This window comes from Lupinus angustifolius, unplaced genomic scaffold (genome assembly GCF_001865875.1).
Source record: "Lupinus angustifolius cultivar Tanjil unplaced genomic scaffold, LupAngTanjil_v1.0 Scaffold_5_21, whole genome shotgun sequence".
Lineage (NCBI taxonomy): Eukaryota > Viridiplantae > Streptophyta > Magnoliopsida > Fabales > Fabaceae > Lupinus > Lupinus angustifolius.
Window position 1 is genome coordinate 16,240 of NW_017717236.1, and position 12,692 is coordinate 28,931.

The 12,692-nt window shown below is 30.2% G+C and overlaps 1 protein-coding gene across 4 annotated transcripts; it reads left to right on the top strand.

Moving 5' to 3' along the window:
- Nucleotides 1-4,526: 4,526 nt before the first annotated feature.
- On the top strand, nucleotides 4,527-12,692 carry LOC109337294. 4 transcript variants are annotated; one of them, XM_019574237.1, is made up of 14 exons: nucleotides 4,547-4,779; nucleotides 5,167-5,259; nucleotides 5,791-5,843; nucleotides 6,301-6,569; nucleotides 6,647-6,721; nucleotides 6,806-6,864; nucleotides 6,990-7,125; nucleotides 7,768-7,864; nucleotides 7,963-8,029; nucleotides 8,627-8,725; nucleotides 9,219-9,308; nucleotides 10,318-10,472; nucleotides 11,854-11,955; nucleotides 12,083-12,692. In XM_019574237.1, exons 4-14 carry the CDS (start codon nucleotides 6,317-6,319, stop codon nucleotides 12,237-12,239), a joined length of 1,290 nt encoding a protein of 429 aa, XP_019429782.1. In that variant the 5' UTR covers nucleotides 4,547-4,779; nucleotides 5,167-5,259; nucleotides 5,791-5,843; nucleotides 6,301-6,316; the 3' UTR covers nucleotides 12,240-12,692. The 4 variants fall into 4 exon arrangements, with proteins under 4 accessions (XP_019429781.1, XP_019429782.1, XP_019429783.1 ...); XM_019574236.1 differs by lacking the exon at nucleotides 5,167-5,259 and having other exon boundaries at nucleotides 4,527-4,779; XM_019574238.1 differs by lacking the exon at nucleotides 5,167-5,259 and having other exon boundaries at nucleotides 5,765-5,843.

The following is a 12,692-nucleotide window of genomic DNA, read 5'->3' on the forward strand; positions in this document are numbered from 1 at the left end:
TTGTGTAGAAGCAAAAAAGTAATGAATGATTTATATTATTTAACTAAAATTGATAAAGTACAAGTGTACTTTACTTTTAGTATAATATAATGATATATCTATAAAATCCTTATTAGTAACTATTTAATTTTAATATAATGATGATATATCTATAAAATTCTTATAAGTAACTAATATATGTTATTTGTATTATTTTATTACTAAATAAAGTATTACTTTTAAAAAAAATATTAGTTTTCCTATGCTAGAGGAGGATTTAGATGATGGATTTAATATGTATATATTGATAGGCAAATATTTTTATACTATCAACAAAATAATTTATCTTTCATATATTAATTGTTATTGACTCTCAAGCAAAAATAATATAAATCAGTAATGAATAATATGCTCACACTGAAGAATTTTACACTGACAATGTATATATTTTAAACTCTTAGATGATATATCATTTTTATACTACATGCTAATTTGTTTAATTATCCTTATATTAAATACTTCATAACCTTTTAATTACAAGGAATTGATGTATCCATCAACATTCTAAGAGTTTTTTATATTATCATTATATCATTTATATTTAACTATGATTTACTATTGAATTATAAGTAATAAAATAAATGATGTTTTTATAAAATTTTACATTGATAAAACATATATATTACCCTCTTCAATAATTATTTAGCATTTTTTCAATATTGTTTATTACCTTATGTAGTCAATATTATAGATGTCAAAATGGATAGGTCTGGTCAGACAGACTCACCAAAACACAAAAATTCATAGACTTTGATATCATATTATTTACTTTTTATTGAATTTGGATATTTTTGTCAGAACTAGCCATACTATATTAGAATTGAGTTCGGGTTGGGCTTACTCGAACGGGTGCTAACTATCTGTTTTTTCTTTCTTTTTTGGACATTTGACTTGGTAATAAGTATTAAGTGAAAAAATATTTTACAACATAATGATACTATGAACTTATAATATAAACCAAAAATAAATATTTGTTTTATGAACTTTGAATAAAAAATAAATTAATGTCTATAACATTAATATTTATATAAATTATTCTTTATATTATTCATCATATTTCAAAAAATAGTGTATCAAATCAAATGAGAAGAAACTTTAGAGCATATTGATTCCACTTTTCTTTTATTAATTATGTATTTAATTTAATTTAACTTTCGCAACAAAAACACAATAAATAACAATAAGTTTACAATAAAAATAATCTACAACATAATTGTTTACCATAGAGAAGTCTACACTATCAAATTTGATTTGTGAACATACAAGAGATCTTCATACATAAAATAAATAAATAATAATGATAATGATTATACTTCTATTAACAATATAATAAAAAAAATTCCCTCATGTCACATGTCACTTTCTCCTTCCCACATGCCACATGTCACTTTCTCCTTCCCTCATGCCACATGTCACTTTCTCATTCCCTCATGCCACATGTCACTTTCTCCTTACATTTTTTCCTTCATGCCTCATGTCACCTCCTCCTCACATATTTTTCTTCCTACTTTTTATATATTATATATTTTAATGGTTCATGTCGCTATCCCACTAAAATTGAGTCTTTACAACATCTATGTTTTGTTATGTTAAAAAGTAATAGTCATTGAACCTTAGATAAAATTGAAATCATTTTTCACATTCAAATTATTTCTTTACAATAATCTATCTATATAATTTAATGTTTACCATTAATCTAAGAATAATTGTATTTTTTCACCTCATCAAAGTTTTTTGGCATTTTTCGCACTGAATTTTAATATTACAGTTCAGATTCTTTGAATTTTAATTTTTCTCTATTAACAACATAATAAAAAAAACTCTCTTATGCCACATGTCAATTTCTCCTTACATTTTTTCCTTCATGTCACATGTCATCTCCTCCTCACATTTTTTCCTTCCTACTTTTTATATATTTTATATGTTAATAATAATTTAATACTAATTGTAGAAAATTCAAATTAAAAATTATCAATTTATTTTTCTTATGTGCTTAAACATGCAAATACACAAGTAAGATGTATATTCTTAATAATATGAATGTATGAGTAATATGTGCGTTTTAACTATGCGAATACATGGATAACATGTGTTTTCTACGAGTAACATGTGTGTTTTTAGCCATGCGAATGCACGAGTCACATGTATTTAATTACTATCATTATATTATTTAATTAAAAGATAACAATGGTATATATATTCATGAAAAATATATGTATTTTAATTAGTAATATAACAAATCAATTATTAGACTCTTTTTATTATTTTGATTAAATTTATCAGAAAAAATATCTGTCATATCCTAACTTAGTGTGTTTTAATTTATGAGTTATTTTCATACAATGATTATTAGCTAAAACATAATCAAATAAATAACATTTAATTATACAATATTTGAATGCTAAAAATATATTCAAATATTTATACACAATGAACATTAATCTAAAATAAAACATAAGCATTTAAGAGATATGCGAAAAAATCCTTATGACTTTATATGATACTTATAAACGTAATCACAAAAAATATGATGCAAAAATAACTCCTTATATTTATAATTTTATATAGAGAATATAGAGGTGAGATATTATCCAATACAATTTGAATTTTATTTATTGAGTTATTTAAGAATCAAATATTTTCTATAATCACACTTTCAACAAATAAATGCTTATACAAACACATTTATAATTGTTAATATTCTACATATACACTCAAAAATCAATGTTAATATTGCACATATATGAATGGAAATGGAAAATATAATATTTCAATAAATGATTTATTGATATTATAAAATATATGTATATTATATTTGCATTATGCTGAAGTCATAAATTATATTGTGTTAAAAGTGAGAGTTAAATATGAATGAAAAATTTAATAAATGAGTAATTTTAAAAATTATGTAAGTCGAATTAACATCACGTCTTAACTAAAACATAATGTTTTAGATCTATGAGTTTGGTTGAACTGAACATAACGATTGTGTCAAAAAAAATTTACATTAATATCAAATGATATATTTTTAAAAATAGATCAAATATATTAAAATTTAAATAAATATTTTTTAATATTACATGAGTCGTCTGCCACAACCTACAACCCGCATAGGGTGAGTTTGAACTATAACTAATATATAAAAATTGTGTCAGTACATTTTAACCTGATCTAGTTTAGCCTATTCCTATATGGGTTAATGGAATTTGTCTGGGGAATCCATTTTGATAGATATAATCAATATGCATTAATACAAAAAAATCAATATGCATAAATACAAAAAAATCAATATGCATTAACCACTTTCCTTATTTTTTGTCTTTATTGTATTAAATAAAGTATAATAATGATGAGGATGAGTTTTTTTTGAATAATTTAGTAAAAGTAGATTTTTTACATTGAAGACGACCAACTTTTTCAATGGTTATCCTAATAAATATCTTGGCAATTAAAATAAGACTAGATGAATACAACTAATTAATAATTAACCAAATAACATTAACTTCATGCTGAATGAGCCTATTATAACTGATAAATCACTAAGTGAATAGTTTTGATTCTCCTTTTATAATTCCTATAAAAGATTTTAACTCTTTACTTTTTTACTTAGAGAGAATTAAAAATTGATTTTTAAGGATAGAAAAACAAGAGTAAATTACACTGAGACCCCTAAGTTTTAGTGAAATTACACAAACCATCCCTCACTTTTCTATACTTACACAAACCTCCTCTAGTTTTGTACTTTCATTACACTGACCACCCCTGTATAAGAAATAAGTGTAATCTTTTAAACAAAAAAATGTGATAAATGCAATTAAGTTAAACAAAACATGATATATTGTGTAGACAAGTCTAAATAATATACAAATCAATGTATCTTTATTATTTTTTTTGTTACAAAATGTATCAACAATTCTAAATAAATATTGTTTAAATCACTCTTATTATGTAGTGTAACGAACCAAAAATAATAAAGATGCATTGATTTGTATATTATTTAGACTTGTCTACACAATATATCATGTTTTGTTTAACTTAATTGCATTTATCATATTTTTTGTTTAAAACATTACACTTATTTATTATACAGGGGTGCTAGGTGTAATGAAAGTATATAACTAAGAGAGATTTGTGTAAGTTTATAAAAGTGAGGGATGGTTTGTGTAATTTCACTAAAACTCAGGGGTGTCAGTGTAAATTACTCGAAAAACAATTATACAATTACTGTACAAACAAGAGTATGGTACTTCCTAACCCAAATAAGATTAAAGTTAAAAGGTATATAAAAAGACAAAAAAATATATGCACTAACAATATAAGAATTTTTTACAATATCACTATATAATCCACCGTTGATTTATAATCATTAATTTTTAAATAAAAATTATACAAATGAATATTATACTGACAGGAAGTAAAAAAATTTACATCATCAATATTACCGGCATATAAAAATAAACGACTCCAATATCTTAATGTTCCACACTGATTAAAATATTATTACAACTTTTGTTCTCAGATGAGACTCCGTGTCTTTGTGTATGCTCCTCTGTGTGAAAGAATTGCTTTGAATCACATTCGTTTCAATTTTAATTTCTACCTTCTTTGAACTTCATCTTCAGGGTCACTGTGCTTCTGGGCACCTATCAAAATTTATGCTTTTTTTAGGGTTCATTTGATTCTGAATTTGGTTACTGTTGAATTCACTGACTCTAAGGCCTTGTACTTTATCTGTTCATGGTAAGACTCATTACCATGCGATTCTGGATTGGATTACATGATTCATTTTTTCTTCTTCTTTTGGAATTATGAATTCAATTACTGAAATTGTTCTAAGAAATAGTTTTTTTTTTCTCTTCTGGGTTTTACTGGTTTGGATTTTACCATTTTTGGAAATCAGCTAAACTCAGTTCAGCTTATGTATTGGTAATAATTATCAAAAGTTATTTTTTTGGATTTTAATCCCAGTTCTAAAATTTAAGGTTCTATCTTCTATGTGATTTTTAACCAACCCAATGGATTAATGTTCTCATTAATTCCAAAAACTTTTGAACTTCAAACTTGAGTTATTCATTTCTGTTGCATTATTTCATTTTCTGGGACATTAACGTTTTCCTGATTTATCAGTGTCTCTAATTGGAGTGCTTTGGAGTTGTCAAAAAACACTTTTTCTCATCATTTAGTGCAAGAAGAAGATAAAACCGTAGTTGCTGGTGCAGGGTACGATTACATTCATTTGGATACATTAATTTTATGAGGGTGAAATTGTTAAGCAGTACTTAGGGTGAATAACTGAAAGACTTATGCAACTAAGAGTAAAACAATGCAAGTTTTGTTACTTTACTTTCCTGCAATTGTTGCTTGTTTTGGTTTCCTTGGAGACCCTTTACTCACAAGTTTCCTTTGCTCAATTTCAGCTTCTTTCTTCTTCAAATTAATAGTCTAAACCCTTTTGCTTCAAGTTACTTTATCCCATTCTGTTGAGTATGAGTTTTTGACTTGTGTTGGGGTTATTGTTGTTATTATAATGGGGTGCACGAGTGAATGCCACCTTTTAGTTTTATCACCATGACACCTTGCATGTATGTGTTAGTCTTTTGAAACTTTTTCATCTTTGTTATTACAATGAAATGCTCACATGGACCAACTTTTCATATTTCATGCAGTTCCTGTGATTTGGTTGCTTTATTAATTTATTTATTTAATTTCTATTCTTAACCTCAAGTTTGCTCCTGTTAATTTTTGGCTCAGAGAGTAAAGGAAGTTTTAACCTGAGCATTGAACTTGACAGGGAAAAAGACAAGGTTAGTTAGATAAATCTTTGGTGCTTATTTTTAATTATGCAACTCTTAGTTTATATGGTTGTAAAATAAAGGAGAGGTAGATAATTATTGATGCTTACAAAGGGCCAAAATATTAAAGGGAAAATCAATGCTGCTGAATAAAATATATGTCAATTATATAATAATATTGAAAGTTCTGATAGAAGTTAAATGTATGTACTGCTGCTCGTGAGTAACCTACTACCACTTCTTTGTTGGTTGACATTTAAATAGTCATGTTATTGTCTTGCTTACTGTTATTTTCCCTTGTTCCTTGTAACTCTTCTCTCAATTCTCTGAACTTTAATTTTTGTCACTGGAATATATTTGTGTGATAGTTATCCCCATAATTTTGTTCTTAATTTTGTTGAGGTTGATGTTGGAGAAAATAAAACTTATTTTTGGAGAGGATTTGCTTTAATCGTATTTGCATAAGCAGGAATAGTATTTGGGACATGGGGTGCCTGGTGTCTACTGCAAAGGATTCTGGTGGAAATAGAAGGACGCCAGGGAGTATTGGAGAAGTTTCCGTCTATGTTCCCGGTTTAAGAATTCCTAAACCTGTTGATTTTGCACAGTCGCTTGGTGATTGCTTGTCCAAGAGTATAGTTGAACGCCTATCTGCTCTTAGAACTCGTATAGTTGTGATGGCGGCACAAGAAGGTCCTACAATTACAAGAACAAAAAGAAAAAGTGCCACCCAACATGGTTAGTTATAGCGAGGATGAACCAATTTATAATACATAAGTTGCTCTAATTTACCGATGCATGATTTTCGTCCGCAGGAGGTTCAACACTTGCTGATCTCCAGCAAGCTCTCGAAGACTACTTGCCAGTCCTTTTGGGATTAGTCAAAGATGGTAAAGCATGTGTTAGTCCATTTGAACTTGATGCATGTCTTCTCTACAGTATGTCCTGACCAATTGCTTATCTTTATTGCTTAGGAAGCCATTTACAATACAAAGTACAATTTGTTTGGGTGAATCAGGAGGATGATGCAGAGGTAACTCGCAACTTGTTTTTATATGCATCTTTCCACATTGATTTGAATGTTAATTTCTATGCTCAAGAATGCTTACCGTTTTCTCACTTTTTCTTCTTTTGGTGTGTGGTGAACACTTTTTGTAGGAAACAGCTATGTTCAATGCTTGGTATGAGGTGTTGTCAGTTTTGCATTTGATGGCAATGCTATTGCTATTACAGGCTAATTTATTACTTCTTCCAAGAACATCCACCGATGGTTATCAGCCAAAAGTATCGGACGGTGAGTAATACTGAAACTATTTGGTACATGTCTACATTTTCCTTGTTAATTGCCCTTAATCTTATTGCCCATTAATCCAAATAACCAGAATTGATTTATTCAGATTAGTTTAAGCCTTAGATTGGTGACAAGTGACACCCATGCCCTCAATTTAGGTGTCATTGCTGTTTTGCACACTAACTCGTCTGTGTGTGTGTGTGTGGGTGATAGATCAAATGTATGACGAGAAATGATCTTTTAATTACTGGTGATTGCTAATTTGTTACACTTTTCTCGAAGTTGTTAAGAAGATAATTTCTTTATCTGCATTATCATGGTTGGTGGATTATTCTTCTAATTAAGAGTCTAGGACCTAATACACATTGCATATGCATTAATGAGTTCTCATGCATTCTGTGTTTTCATGTCAAGTTATCTATAATCTGAAATGTAAACTGTATCGTCGTTATGTTGACAGTATAACGCACTTTGCAGTGGTTTTTTTACCTATTGGCTACATATTGCTTTAGCTGATTAACGAGAAAACATATTATTTGTTGTCTTTTATGCTGCAATACATTGTCTCTAGCAATGTTAATTCGTTGATATATATCGTTCCTACTGTGAAGTTTGAGCTTTTGGTTACTAATCAATTACTAACAGAAAGCAGACGAGCTTCTGTTGATATCTTCTTGAAGGCAGCTGGGTATCTGGATTGTGCTGTCAGGCACGTTCTTCCACAATTATCTGCTGAACTCAGGTTTGTAAATATTTGTAATGCAACGAATTGGCTGTTGCACTGTAGTGCAATATATTCTTGATGTTTATTACTCTTCTCACTGTTGGTTTTGGTTTCAGGAGAAATTTACCAGTAGATCTTGCAGAAGGAGTTCTTCGAGCACTCTGTCTACAGGCATTGGGACAGGTATGAATGTTTTCTTTTATATGGACCTATTAAGTGAATTGTTATGCATCTTGTAGTTCACTGAAGATATCTAACAGAGAATTAATAACGGAAACTGTCATATTTAATGGCTTAAACCAATGTATCTGACTTTTAAGTTTATTATTGTTTGACTTCGTTTATGAATGAATTGATAAGGGTGAAAGTAAGGAGTGAACAACAGTATTTACACTAAATTTCAAGTCAACCTCATATCTTAGTCCTGTTGGTATATAAAGTGTAAATTCTATGAACTGAGCATGGAAATTAAAGCTATGAAGGGGTGAAAATAGGATGGATATTTTCTGTTGCTTCCCTTTTTGGTTTAAAATTAATGCTACCATGTTTTTGTCCAATAGCACATTGTTTTCGTTAAAGAATTTATGTGATTCTTAACTATCAATTTTGTGTATATGTCACTCTCCATCTGGGGTGGGGGAATGTCTTATAAAATTATATTTCCAATATCGAATGGAAGACTATAGATTCCATCTCTCTCTCGTATCTATTTTGGGTATACTTGTTTATTTCTTCAACTGTTTTAAACTTTACTAACTATTTCTTCATTTGCTCTAATAGGGTGTAGGTATCCAACTTGGAATGGCAATTGATAGTGCCAAAGCCACTCTTGCAGTGAAGCGTAGACTTGCATGTGAGATGGTCAAATATTGGCAACAGGTACAAATGAGAAAATTTTCATTGTTATAGAACCTTTACTATATAATTATATTATGATTGAAACCTTCCTTGAATCTTTATCATTTTACTTTTGACCTTCCATAGATTGTCGGGTTTGTCAAATAACATGTTTTGTATTTTCAATCTCATAGACATATTTGATGGGATTATTATAGGAGCTGTCATTTTACTGGCAGTTCATTCTTATTTTCGTGTTTAGTACTATTTTGGCAGATATATTGATTTTGTTGTATAATTTTTCAAATTTGATATCTGAAGAAAATAAGTTTGTTTATGTACCCAAAAAGTAAAAGCGAAGTTTGTTTGAAGTTTCATGGTCCTGATTTTATGGTTTTTTTCAATGAAGTCAAAACTTTGTTTCAATTCTATATATTGTGTGTGTATGAAGTATGAACATGTGTGTGCTTTAGTAAGCTAACAATAGTGCATTTATTCAGCATGGATTACTTTTTTTACACGGTTTATTCTGCAGGCTCAAGATAATATTATGAACCTTTCATTTGCGAATGGTTGGGGTGAAAAACATTGTCTTTATGTGAAATGGGAGTATGTTGAAGCCAAGGTTTGTACTCCCCTCACCATCTGTTACTTGCATCTTGCTATTCAATTACATCTTTATCTGGTAATGTGAGTAGGGTGGAATTTTGTGGTTTACTGATTGCATGTAATAACTGCATATGAATGTAAAAATTGATAAGCATAATGGACTCTCTAAGATAAAATATTGAACTGGTACCGTAACTTAGAGAAGTTGAGGGATTAAATTTTTATGTTCTTAGGAGAGCAAGTTTAGTTGGATATTGCTATTAGGATATTTGGTTTGCCGCCATTTCTTCATGGCACTTCTTATTTGACATGGTCAGTGTATGTTAAGTGTGTTCTAGGTGTTTGGACCAGTTTTTGATGGTTAGTTTTCATGGTTTTGGTATAAGCAAAGAGGCTAAGTTTTTGAGGCAACGTGCAACCTATGCTACAATATGGTGTATTTGGTTATTTAGGAACTCTTTTTTGTTTTGTTATTACGAGGTTTCTTCCACACATAATTTCATTTGCGTAAATATTAGGCAGCTGGAGTCTATTTGGTGCAACGTTTGCGGCCTTATTCATGAGTTTATCTAACAAATATGTTGAGGGATTGAGAAGCTTTGTTAAATTGAGTTTCTCTTTTTTCATGTTTTTGTTATGTTTTATTCTTTTGTTTAGGAGAATTCCTTATCCTCTTCTCACTTCTCAATTCTTTCTCTTCGTCATATAATTATTTGTAATGAAAGCAAAATTTTTGCTTCCATGAAAAGAGTAAATGGGGATGATTTGGAAGCAAAATGTCATTGACTTGGCAATGAGTTTCAGCATGGTTAATGAAACTGTGTTTCTTAATTGATATCTCTTTTCTAATGAGGTAAAAGTATGATTAGGATGAGACATGTTATCCACAGATGATTATGGTGTGACTGTAAATGCTGAATTAATTTGATGAGACAGAGTACCACAACTACTTGTCTATATAGTTTCCTCTACTTTCAGCATATTCATTTTCGATTTGGGAGTGATTATAGAAGATGATTTACCAGGCTGCAGCATATTATTATCACGGTATGATTCTTGACGAGGGAAATACAGAGAAGTCTCATGGGATGGCTGTAGCTGCTCTGCAAGCAGCAGATGAGTATTTCAAAGAAAGTAAGAAGCTGTGTGAGGCATTCAATGCAGCAACTCCTTTGTCAAGGTTATCCATTATATTCCGTTATACATTCTGATATATTGTTATGCTGTTATGCTATTTGTTTTCAGATAAGAGACTTTCACTTTTATTTTTTCTTAAGCTCCTTGAGCCATAGTTAATGCATGCACACATCTACCCTCCCCATACCCCACTAAGTGGGAGCATAGATCACTGAGCCACCTTTTCTTTTATCATCCCTAGTTACATTTACTCAGCCACAATTAATACATGAGTCATTTCATTTACTTGTTACAATGTGCTTATTTCCTATAACCATGTTGTCTTTTCTGCTTATTGCATAAATATCCATGGCACAGGCATGGATGTTAAGATAACAAAAGGAATGATTAGAATAAATGGTGCGCATAGTGCATATGTGTTTGTGGATAGCCGATGAACTTAGTCTTATCCATCCTTTTCATAAAATTGCAAGTGTTTCTCATGACAGTTTGACATGCCAAGTTCTTATGCCTTTAGCAAAAGAAATGTGTCCTATAATTGCTTAGCTGGTGATATAGCCATATAGGTATGCCTGTTTGGAACTTTGAGCAGCTAATTGGTTAGCTCAAGTCATTGGTGATGTTTGGTTTGTAACATTTATCCATGTCATATCTGAACTGTAGAAGTGTAGATATTTTCTTTCATGTTTGGTATGTTTTGACTCAGTTCAACAAAATCGATGATATAACCTTAATCACACTAGGTGAGGTGAGCTACATGGATCAAACAGTGCCATAATGCTCTATCATAAATCATGTCCATTCACGATGCACTGATCTCTAAACCCGTATTAATTACAAGGCCAAACTTTCAAAGGTATATGGTAATAAAAGAAACTCAATCACAAGGATGCCATATTCAAGGTCTTCCAAAATTTCAATCAAATTAAGGGCACCAAAGCAGTCACCTGTCATAGTTTTATTGTCCTTGGAAACAATAAAAAAGGAATACTAGATTACTAGCTAGAATAATAAATAGTTATTTCATGTAACCTGCAGACTAAATAGATAGCAATCAAATAAGCACATGTTTAACTGAGTCAAAACTATAGTCTATTCTGTTGTTGTATGTCGCGGATCATAGTAAAGCTACCAGTATATATTACAAGGCCTAATGGCTTCATAACTCATAAGTGAGGTCATTTTATGTACTTATATTCAACTCTTCACATGTACTTTCTGTATATAATTTTTTAAGACCCTTTTCATCAACCATTCTTGTTGCCCTATTTATGAGCTTAACCTAGTCATGAGATCCTCAGACAACCATGGTTTTGATTTATTTGTCATCTTTTTAGTTCTCTTTCAGAAAAATAGTACTTTTTTGCTTTTTCTGCGAATGTTTCTTTTTTTTTTGGTCCATGTAACTATCAGTCATTGTGCAGAAGTCCACCACTTTGGGGGACCATGAAATATCTCTCTGAGAAAATTCCTAAGGATACTTCAAGCAAGGTGCGGATAAACCGTGATCTGTACACTTATGAGAGGTAAACTCCGTAGAGTGCATGAGTAAATTGTTGCCTCTGTTGTTTCATAATAATTCTTGCTTAATGAAAAGGACTACAATTCAATGACTAATATAATCTTATGTTTTCTTGTCAATTTTCATCACAGAATAATGGAGACAGCACCAACATTGCCTGATTTTACCTTGGCCTTGAAACCCGATGAATATCAACTTCCTTCAGCAGATACATCGTGGAGGTCAGAAAACATGAACGGTGTACAAACTGACTCCAATCATGTCAGAGTGACGAATGATAAAACATGAATTTGCAGACCTCAGTAAAATGCCAGCTTATCTGAAAAAAGCATGCCAGTTAATTTCAAGTTCAAGATGCTTGTCAAAGGGGGAAACTTTTTTTTTTTAACTATTTCTGACTTTTTCTCAACCTTTGCTTTTTATCATCATATATTACTTTCCTCTTTTCCTCCATAATATTTGAAAAAAATGCCTGCAACTGGATATAGAGCTTCAAAATGTGTTCTGTGTAAATGGTCAATTGGGGAAAGGAGGGGTTTCATTGCCAATATCCTTAATAATAAGATTACTATTTTGCTTTAGATTAAAGCCTGTGAAACCCACTATTTGTTAAACCAAGCTGTATAAGTGATAATGTGTAATTGTGCATTGCAGAGAAAGAATGATTTTCTTTATGTTGTGTTAGAATTCTAAAGGAATTTGAAATGCAAGGGAATTTATGATATTTAGCTTGAACTTAAA